We start from the raw sequence: 11,227 nt of genomic DNA, 5'->3' as shown, positions 1-11,227 counted from the left end.
GAGCATGACCAATGACACTCCCAGCCATGTCAGGAGAGACCAGCTCCAAGCCTCAAAGCTTTCCCAGGTCTCTCAACCATCCTGTACCTGCACTTGGTCCAAGGAAGGGTTTTTCCCTGCAACAACTTGCCACACTTCCTTCCCTTAGCCTGACACAGAGCAGTTCTGCAGTTGTTATGATACCATTTTTCATAATTAATTTGTTATTTATAAAACACAATTATAGAGGTGGGATTGAAATAATTGCTGCCATGTGATATTTGCCATTATTCACTGAGTTTTTATGAGGTATTACAAATAAGTCACAGTGGTTCTGTGTACCTACAACGTGCATCCTGCAGTGGGCTTTCCAAAGGTAATAAAGGATTGCAAATAAGGAGCATACAAGCATAGGATAATGATAAACCTATGAAAATCTCAGTTAGCTATTAAAAAATCAGCCAGAATTCCTTGACAAATATCTGAGGATTAGAAGAGAGATGGGAACATTCCTTGCTGTCCTGTACTGTGGCAGTGTCCTGTTGTGCTGAGAGGGCTGTGACCAGGACGAGGTGAGTGGGATGAGTTTGTTTCGGGTGACTGTCAGCCCGTGCACTAGATCCCAACAGAGATCTCCCTAATTCAGAGCCACCCAACAGAAATTACATGTTTTGTGGTAATAAACAAATGGTCACAAACACTTAGAGGAAGGGTTAAGCTTCCTGTCACTGCCAAGCATCTCCTTTTGGCAAATTAAGGCTTGCAACCACACATGGAAAGCGGGTACTCCCTTCCACGGTGACACCCACTGTCTCAGGTATAAATGCAGAGGAGGCTGGCTGGAACTTGGAGCTATGATTCCAGAACAACTGTAGGACCAGCTTTGACTTTTGACCTGAGTTTTTTGCTGCTGCCACAATGAGCTGTGGCTCCAAGCAGCCCCTGAAGAGCTGCCTGCGGGGGAGCAGCGGTGGAGGGGGCGGAGGGGGCAGCTGTCATTCCTCGGCCTCCTCGAGGACAGTCACCTCCAGCACCAGTGGTGGTGGCAGGTTTTCTGGTGGAGGAAGCTCCAGGAGCAGCTGTGGTGGAGGAAGTGGCTATGGCAGGCGCAGTAGCTATGGAGGAGGAATGAGCAGCAGCAGCTGTGCAGGGAGACTGGGGGGTGCCTGCTATGGAGGGGGAATGGGCCACAGCAGCATGGGAACGGGCTTCAGGTCTGGGAGTGGCTTTGGGGGCTTTGCTGGAGGTGGGGCTGCTTTCAGTGGGGGCAGCTTTGGCAGTGGTGGCTTTCAGGGAGGGAATGTGGGAATTCTCTCCTACGATGAGAAGCTGACCATGCAGAGCCTTAATGAACGCCTGGCTTCCTACATGGAGACAGTCAGGAACTTGGAAAAGGAAAATGCTCACCTTGAACAGTTAATCAGGGAGTGGTACCAGAAGCAAGGTCCTATTGGCCCAAAGGACTACAGCCACTATTATGAAAAAATTGAAGAACTTCAAAAGCAGGTAGGATGTTCTTTGCCAGAGAAGCTGAAGCACTGACAGACTGAGAGATTCACAGGAAATGTTTTCCTAACATTTTGTGTCTCTTCTAGATTGTGGCTGCAGCTGTGGAAACCCACAAGGTGCTTTTGGACCTGGATAACACAAAGATGACTGCAGAAGACTTTAGAATAAAGTAAATATATATTGCTCTTTTACAGGCATTGACTTCCTTCCTCCTGCTTTCCTGAACTTAGTTTCATAGATTCATTCCGTAAACAAATATCAATCCACAGGGACTTGGCTTTCTCCTGCTTCCATGGCAGCACAACTGAAATAATTTGTGAAACTTCAAATTTTTCAGTATTCCTAGAGTGGTCTTTGCCTATGGCTCCAGAGTTAAAGCTTACAAAATGTTTTATTTTTAAGAAAATAAAAATTGGGATATTCTGTCACTGAAAGTCAGGTTAAACAGATAGATGGAATCTGCAAAAAGTTGCAGTAAGAAGAGAGGATGAAAGAGACCACAGAACACATTTTAATACTAAAGTTTTATATTAATATTAAACTTTGTATTTATTTAGTATAAAGAATAATAACCTCACATTATTAAGTAGTATTATAAATTAAATGTTAAATATTGGCTGATGATCTCCTAATTCTGATGGCTGAGAGATGCTGCAAGCTCCAAAGTACAGACACAAAAGCAGCCACTGACTCTGGAATAGGTGAATTTTCCATAAACAATGTCAGTTAGGAGGAGGGCTGAGGGGCCAGGAGCAGGGCTGACCTCCGTGCCTGTCCCTGGCACAGGTACGAGATGGAGAGCGGGCTCCGGCAGAACGTGGAGGGCGACCTCAACAGCCTGAGGCCCCTGCTGGACAACCTGACCCTGGCCAAGTCCGACCTGGAAATGCAGTTTGAGTCTCTGAAGGAGGAGATCATCGACCTCAAGAAGAACCACGAGGAGGTAAGAGCCTGCTCCTTGAAATGCACGCTGGAGATGTGGGAAGCTGACATCCAACACTGACCAAGGGGCACAGCCAGGCTGCTCCAGAGTGGCCCTGAGCTCAGCCCCCTCAACAAGCAAGGACTGGAAAGTCAAGGCTAAATAACTGCAACACAAACCCTGAAAATACATATATAAAATATATGCATATACATATATACATACATATATATATATGGGAGTTCCTGCTCCCAGGCACCCACAGCTGTTTTAGTGGGGGGACAAAAGATTCCAAACACATTGTACCCTCACTACAAAGTGAACAATTATGAATTGTTAGGTAGGAATTACTGGTTTTTATATATATATATATATATATGTTGTTGAAAGGCTCCATTTGTGTTCATTGTCCTTGGGCCTGGGTTTTCTCTGCAGGAAATGAAACTGCTGCAATCCCAGTCCAATGGGGATGTGAATGTGCAGATAAACACTGCTCCAGGAGAGGATCTGCTGAAAAAACTGAATGAGATGAGGCAAGAATATGAAGCTATAATTCAGAAAAACCGTGCAGAGGTTGAGAAGTGGTATGAAAGCAAGGTAAATGGTGACAGCTTTTGTAAGAACTTCCTGTAAAGGAATGACAGAACATCCATTGGTTTTACAAAATAACAGTAGAGTCCCTTTGGTCAAATTGAAGGAAATCACAAGTGGGCTTGAATTGCTCTGACAGAGCCACACAAGCAAGTTTAACAGCCTCATTCTACCAGTGGCCCTTCTGCAAATTGTTGTGTTCCAGATGGTGCCATGATAAACTGCCATGTTGGCATTGTAAGTAAAACTCAGAAGCTGCAATTCCCTACGTTCATTTTTCAGATGGAAGAAGTGAGTCAACAAGTCCACTCAAGTAGCCAGGAAATAGAATCAAGCAACCAACAGATCTCTGTGCTGAGACGTGAATTTCAGAGCCTGGAAATTGAGCTGCAGTCGCAGATCAGTCAGGTAGGTAACAACTGCTCCTCATCCCCTGGTAAGCAAAGAACTCAGGAGTGCTGGAATGCCAGGATGTCAGCTGTGAGAGCCAGTGAGCATCCTTGCCACATCTGACACTGTAGCCACATTTCTCTTCACAGAGAAAAGCAAGGCACAATTCTCCCCAAGAATATTTCTGGGTTTCATATTCTCTGAACGTCAGAGAAAGGAGAAACAATTCTTATCATTTGCTGTGCCTGTGTTTGCGCAAAAGTAGAATGCAATGTGGAGATTGTTTACCCACAGTGATGGTGATTTGTTTCCTTGGCCTGTCAGGGCCAGGTGTGTGTGTGTGTGTGTCAGGACTGTCACTGACAGCCACGAGTTTTCTGTGCAGTGTGTGCAGAGTGAGTGCTTGGCAGATTCAGCTTAGATGTAATGTAATATAACGGATAATAATATACTAAATATTATATTATAAAATATAACAGACATATTATATTATTATATCTATTATATTATTCTATGATATATTATAAAATATAGTGTAGAATAATATAATAATATAATAAATATAATAATTAATTAGCCTTCTGATAAGATGGAGTCAGATGCATCATTTCTCTCCCCTCGCTGGGCTTGCCTGCAAATTCTATATGACACCATGTGGGACTTTTCTCATGTTGGGCATGAGAATGATCTAATCCTGCCCCATTCCCATAACCCCTGCATTTTGTTTTCCCTTTGCAGATAGACTCTCTGCAGTCCAACCTGGATGACACAGAACGTCGTTACAACATGCAGCTGCAGCAGATCCAGGGCATGATCGGGCCCCTGGAGGAGGAGCTGGCCAGCATCCGCTGTGAGATGGAGAGCCAGAACGAGGAGTACAAGATGCTCCTGGGCATCAAGACCCGCCTGGAGCAGGAGATCCAGCAGTACAGGGCACTGCTGCAGGAGGGGCAGCAGGGCATTAGGTACAGACATCAATTAATTAACTTTCTATCAATGCCATCAGGGAAAGAGGACAGCAGTAATGTTTGTAGTAGGAACTGGTGCAAGGGATTAATCATCAACATATTTACTGCAAGCACAAGAATTCACATGGAATCTAAATCTTAGCTGGCAGCATGCAAAGCTGTACTTGTACAAAAGTGTTTAGAATTGTAATTTGCCATTTCTTCCCCTTCCTCCTTACAGCACTTCACAGGGAGGAGCTGGTGGTGGATCTTCAGGAGGAGGAGGTCATGGAGGAAGTAGTGGATCTTCAGGAGGAGGAGGTCACGGAGGAAGTAGTGGATCTTCAGGAGGAGGAGGTCACGGAGGAAGTAGTGGAGGAAGAAGCTGTTGGTCCTCAGGTGGAGGAAGCAGTGGAGGAAAAACCGGAGGATCCTATGGAAGATCTTCCTCTTCTGAAAGCGGAGGAGGAGGGAGTAGAGGAGGAAGTTCAGGAGGTGGAACCTGTGGTAAAACTTCAGGTGGAGGAGGTGGCAGTGGAGGAGGAGGAGGGGGTAAATCCTGCCTCTCCCGCTCTTCATCTTCCCAGTCCCAGCCTGGCGACTCTTGTGAAAGCCCAGGTAAAAATGGAATTTAAAAACACATCCTGCAATCCACAATTCTCTCTGAATAGCAGGAAAGGATAGAACAACTTCCTTCCTGGAAATATTTTTGCTGGTTTTTTCCCAGTCTTGTTTTAAGGCCACTCTGACATTTGTTCTTAGACAGTGACAAATCAACATGAGCAGCACGAAGGATGGCATGAAGAGTTGTGTCAGAGGATGGGTGAAAAGAGGAAATGGAGGGGGAAAAGGGAAAATGGTGCCAAATCCAAAGTATGCAAGGAACTAGGAAAGTAAGAAGTTAGAAATGTGACTGGCATTAAGCAGAGGTTGTTTAAAGCAGGGTAGAATAATTGGAATACTCCAGACATTTCAAATATAAGGGGCATTGGCTGCAAAATACTGAAGCAGCAAAAGATGGAGAATGACCAAAGGGTCTGATCCATATCTGACTTCCTGGCTCTGGTTCCAGGAAGTGTTGAAAACATGAAGCTCTGCCTGGAAGGAAATAAAACATTGGAGAGAGGAGCAACCATGGAGGAAGTGTCTGAAGCCATAAAACAGATGAGACGGGGTAAGGGTCCAGGTCCAGGCAGCACCTCAGACAAAAGCCTGAAAGTGGTGAAAATGAGCAGAAAGATGTAATTTTTAGAAAGATTCAATTCCACTTTTGATTTTCTATGAAAAGATGGAAAATGGTCCTGTTTGAGGTTTGCATTTACTCCTTATAATGACCAGGTTCAGTCAGGCTCTGTGCCAGACACAGTTTCCATTGCAGACTGACAGTCAGTCATGACATGAGAGCTGGCTCTCACCCAAAGGGCCTGAAGCCATCAGTGCAAACAGCAGGAACACTGCACTGACACTTCTGATGCAGAAAACAAGGCAGTGATTTCAGGAGGATTTTGTGTCATGAGGAAGATTATTTGGTAAAATTTGGTGTAGATGAGCTGTAGTTTTAAAAAAATTCCTACATAGGCTTTGCAAACTCCTCCACAAAAATTTATTCCTGTGATCAAACATCCCCTCTGCCCTGCAACACTCCAACATATATTAATGCTTGGTAGGCAAGATTAAAGGATATTATGTGCCATCTCTCTTTAATTTCTACAAATCTACTGTAAATATCCATACACACACAAATGCAGGTTCTAAGTTCACCTGTATTTGGTTTGTAGTGCTGCAGCCACACTAAATTTAAGTGATTTGCACTGCCATGGCTCAGAACAGAAGCAGATCCAGGTAGTTAATTGCTAAATCTGCACACACACTGTACAAACTCAGGTCTGGCACTATCTGGACCTTTCCAGAAGGCTGGGAACAACCCTGGTGCACTAAGGACTGCAAGGGTGATACTTAAAAATTAACATAAGGTTAAAAATGCTGAATTCTTAAAAAAAAATTCTTGCTTCCCTCCATCTTTCAACAGGGAGTTTTAGAAAGGTTGAGGAGTGATGAGCAAGACCAGCATCTTCCACTGCACAACCTCCCAGTGAGGCCTTTGGACCAAGCAAGACTCTACTGAGCAAGGCTGAACATCCCCTGCCACGAGCAGGAGTGAACACTTGTCCAACTTACTCCACTCTGCTCACTCCAGGGGCTCTTCAGAGCTCTCTGCATGTCCTGTCTGCTTCTTCCATCTCTGTTTCTGCTCCAAATCACTGTTACCTGAGTTAATCTCTACTGTGATTGGTGCTCCTGTGGAATAAATGCTAATAAATCTTTGCTTCTCTCTGATGCAACCAGAAATCTGTGTCCAGTCCAAGTTTCTTTAGCAGAGATTTTTGTTTGAATCAGTTATAAAGATCAAGCTCTACCTGTGGAATACACAATGATGTATCAGATTATCCATAAGACCCAAAGTTTTCAGTGACATATTCACCACTTCACACTCACTGGGCAAAACTTTGCAGTCTGCACTGCCAGGAACAATGCTCTGTTGAGGGAAAACTCAGTCAAAACCCTTCTGCTGTTGACTTCTATCAGGGACAAGAGGGTGGGTTTAAGGAACTGATTATTCCCTATAAAACCTCTTGAAAATATGAGCTCTGTTGGGAATTACACTTGAAAATAACCCAGAGGGTTATTAGTATACTATGGATATTTGTATATTACGTTGTATTTTACACAACACCTGCTCACAGATACATCCTTTCTCCTGCACACCTCACCTCACCTGCTTAAGCCCAAACAGATCCATCACTCTACAAGTCTTTCTCTCTCCGTTTTACAACCATGAGGTTTGTTTTTTCCCTCTGAGGAAGGCATCACTCATGGGAGAATGTTGGGAAACCCAGACTGAGTGGGAGACCGTGGGAACAGGAATCCCAAACTCCTGAGTTCCAGGCAGATCTGTGCCAGTGATTCACAGCATTGCCTTATGCTGGGCTCTCAGCCATGAATTACTATTGGAAAACAAAAAAAAATCTGATTTTTTTTTTCCTGACCAGTGTCCCTCTGGGGGCTAGAGGAACCCTGCATGAAGGACTCCTGCACACACAAGCATGTGCTGATGCACCTGGCCTGACACCACAGTGATGGTGGGGATTGTTTGTCAGGATACCCTCAACTCCCAGCTGTTGCAAAATCACCTTCTTCATTTCTAACTCCTTGCAGCATCACATCACACTTGTCTCTGTTTTGCTGCCTGTCCCCTGAGCCTACTTTGTCCAATTGCTCTGCTTGTTTTCCACCTCTGGCAGGTGGTGACAGCTGCTTCTCAGACCTGTCTGTTCAGGGTACTCAATTTACAACCCAAATTAAGGAATATTCCCAATCCAGGAGCCCTGCTTCTCATACCTCCCCTAGGAGCCTGCCAAGTTAATCTCAAAAATGTTGCTGCTCAGGGCCTGCTTCCTGGCTGTCCCATGGTGATTTACAGTTCTCTGGCTTCACAGTGACACCCAGGAGGCTGTTGGGGTGCTTGGATATGATTTACTCAGAGGAGCAGCCTGTCCATGCTGGACTTCACTGCTCTCTGCCACTGTGGTACCACTGACACCTCTTGCTCCTGTCCTTCTTTCCAAAAACAGAACTTACTTTCAGTATTTTACTGCTGGTTATCAGGCACCTCTGCATTTACCCCTGCAGAAGAAATTCTCCTGAACTGACCCCTGGGGGAGCAAAGCAGAAACTGGGATTTGGAGCGTGGGAAGGGCAGTGAAGCAGCTCAGGGGCTGAGAGCCCAGTGCTGAGCACAGACACGTACCAGGGTGCAGCATGTTGCAATACTCAGTGCACTTCTGCTGCTGATTTAAATGCTTACTTTGATATGTTATAATCAGTAACAATTTCTGAGCCATAAGGATAAATAATACAGTACTACTACTACTACTTTTGCTACTCAGCATTGATTGTACTGTCTTTTCCTTATCTAAAATCTGTGGCTTTCTTAACAAGATGTTTTTATAATGTTTTTGCATTTAATGAGTTTGCATCTTCGACAGTGTAAATCAGCTTCATAATATGGTTTATTGCATGCTATGGTATGTGACAAAATAAATACAAACCACCAATAAACTGACAAAACTCCCTACTTAATCATGGCTTTAGCACTAATTACAGACAAAAAAGGAGACTAAAATGAGATGGTTTCTTACCAGACCCCAGAAGAAAAAGCCAATTTTAAGATTCTTTCCTTTTTACATTTTGGATTACAAAATCTGCACCTGGGTTATCACTGGCACTTGCTTACTGAGAAAACAGGTTTACATGGAGGAACAGAGCTAGAAAACTCAAACCATTGCAAAGCAGGAGGAAAAAATACAAACATTGTAGTGTCAGGTGTCAAAGCTTAGGGCAGGCTCAAAGTGGGGCAGCAGCAATACTGAGGAGTGAGGAGAACTTTGCACTTTTTATTTGCATGCATCTCATTAGTCATTAATCAGCATAATAAGCTTTAATTTTATGAGCACAAAGTGTTGCAATTCGGATACTTATCTGGTGCTCCTATTAGTGCTCTGAGAAGATAATTGTGGTACGTGTTGGGACAAGATCTTCAGAGCAACCTCAGGCAAAAAGCAATGTGCACGCACTCCTGTGTTTGGCTTCAGAGCTCCCAAGCAATCCATGTGTCCATTTGAAAGCACAGATGTCATTTCCAAATTGCCTGTGTGTATATTGTGCTGATGTCTCTTTTGTTGAGCATTCACTGTCAGCCCTGTTAGTTGCCAAAAGCTCCCCAGGCCATCTTCATGGGCTGCAGAATGAGTACAGCATGTGCATCGTGTCACAGGGCTGTGGGGGAAGGCAGAGCCCACCTGGGCTGTCCCTGAGTGTGTAAATCCTCTGCAGAGCTCAGCCCAGCAGGACCTTCCTCCCTTGCTATGCTGCAAGGACAGCAGATGCCATGGATGAGCTCCTTCCCCACCCAGCATGAGCAGAAAGTGCCACAGCAGTGCCACCCTCCATGTGCCATCTCACAGGACCCTGCACTGAGCAGAGCCAGCCAGGTGTGGGTGCCCACAGCTCTGAGGGGCTCTGAGGCTGCACAGCCCAAATGGACTGAGGTACCTGAACCTCAGAGAGAGGCAGGAACCTCAGCAGGTGTTCTGACCATGCCCTCCAGCTGTTCTGTTTTGGTACCAGCAAAAGGAATTATTCCAGTCTAATTGCCTTCACCCTGTAGGGGACTGGGGAAACGACAGTGGGACCACGCTGACTGTGGCTCAGAAACTGCTAGAAACACTGAGAGCTGACAGGAGGGAATTAGCAGCCTGCAAAGTGTCCCCAGCTGTGGGGCACACACCCCCTGACCCACAGCTCTCACAGCTACGTGGCAAAGCCCACATGTGCAATTTTAGGATCTGAGGAACAGCTGTTCTTCCCATCAGCCTCCTTGCATGGAGGGTCCAGGTTATCCTGCACAAAAGGATGTGCTGGGAGAGTGCTGGAAGTTTTAAATTTCACAAACAAGCCCACTGCTGCCTTAGGGGTTCTTGTTTGCTTTGCTGGGTCTAATTTAAATTTCTTCAGAAATGACAATCTAGTGATTTCACTTGAACATTCTGAGCTGAAGCAGGAATGAGGAGTGAGCGCCATCTCTGAGGTGAAAACAGACCCTCTCTTCTTATAAAAATTTCTGGTAAGAATGATGGGAAGAGGTCATTAAATAGATGAAAAGAAACTCTGGTAGTTGCCTGAGGCAGAAGAATGACATTGAATTAAGGGGAAATGTTTCCATTTCTCAGCACACAGGTATAAAAGGGAGAACACATTTTCTCCAGGGCTGTTTGGAACGCAGCAGCTCCAGCCTGGGCTGGAGGGTCCCAGCTCTGCAGCATGGGCTGCTCCCAGGGTTTGTCATCACTCTGGTGATTGGAAGTCACTTTGATATGGATCACAGAGACCTGATTAAAAGGAGAACAATAACAGAGTGAGAGTGAAGGAACATGGCTGGGCTGAGCCTGAGCAGATTCTGCACACTCAGAACATTCCACTGTGCATCACACAGGGGAAAGAGATGAGAGATGGTCCTAAACCTGATGGTTCAATTTTGGATAATTCCATAAATTTACATCATCCATATAATATATTAGTGAAAAGCATCAGAGAACAAAAATCTTTAAAGGCTCTTCTAATGAGCTCAGAAATGAAAAATTCACTCTGTCCACAGAACAGATCTTCTTTGCTTTACAAGTATTTGCACAGTCAAATAAAAAAAAAAATTAAAACAGCCAGGAGGGAATTCAGTGTGTGCAACTTTACAGGAGGATGAAGTATTCATAGTTCACCTGTGTTTTTCAGGCACTTCAGTGTCCTGCTCCAGAGAGACACACAGTGACTGTGACAGAAACCAAACATGCCAAGGACAGTTCTCAGCTCCAGGAATACACAGGAATATAGCCCAACCTCATGGCCAGCAGGGTTCCTGTAAATCGAGGTGTTCCCCACCAAGGTGGAACTACAAACAAAAATGAAATAGCAGCAATGCTAAAGACAAAACAGGAACATCCTATATTCTAAGTTACCTTAGATCTATACTCAAAATCTGTGATTTATATACAAAGAGTGGTAACGACACAAAGCTAAAATGAAATCTCAAGGTGAGTGGAAGTTCTCTACCCTTAGTGGTTTGAGTATTTATTTCCTTTCATTGTTGTTATTTTTTAAAGTATTTTCCAAGCCTGAAATATAACTTGCCCTTATCAGAAGAACTCTTCTGTATGTACAAATCCCTGCTGTGAATAGTTATATATGGAAAAAGATACCAATAAATAAAATAGGAAATAACGTGGGTTGTCAGAAGATAAATAAACAGATTAAGATATAATTTTGGCAATTTTTTTAC

At 44.4% G+C, this 11,227-nt stretch overlaps 1 protein-coding gene across 1 annotated transcript; it reads left to right on the top strand.

Annotated features, from left to right (window-relative positions):
- Positions 1 to 897: 897 nt before the first annotated feature.
- On the top strand, positions 898 to 6,393 carry LOC136567230 (keratin, type I cytoskeletal 15-like). Its single transcript, XM_066566746.1, has 10 exons — positions 898 to 1,485; positions 1,575 to 1,657; positions 2,275 to 2,431; positions 2,846 to 3,007; positions 3,284 to 3,409; positions 4,130 to 4,356; positions 4,580 to 4,623; positions 4,696 to 4,956; positions 5,411 to 5,512; positions 6,368 to 6,393. The coding sequence occupies exons 1-10, from the start codon at positions 898 to 900 to the stop codon at positions 6,391 to 6,393; spliced, it is 1,776 nt and encodes a 591-aa protein (XP_066422843.1).
- The last annotated feature ends 4,834 nt before the right edge of the window (positions 6,394 to 11,227 follow it).

Source organism: Molothrus aeneus, chromosome 28 (assembly GCF_037042795.1).
Source record: "Molothrus aeneus isolate 106 chromosome 28, BPBGC_Maene_1.0, whole genome shotgun sequence".
Lineage (NCBI taxonomy): Eukaryota > Metazoa > Chordata > Aves > Passeriformes > Icteridae > Molothrus > Molothrus aeneus.
This window is presented reverse-complemented; position numbering and strand designations above follow the sequence as displayed.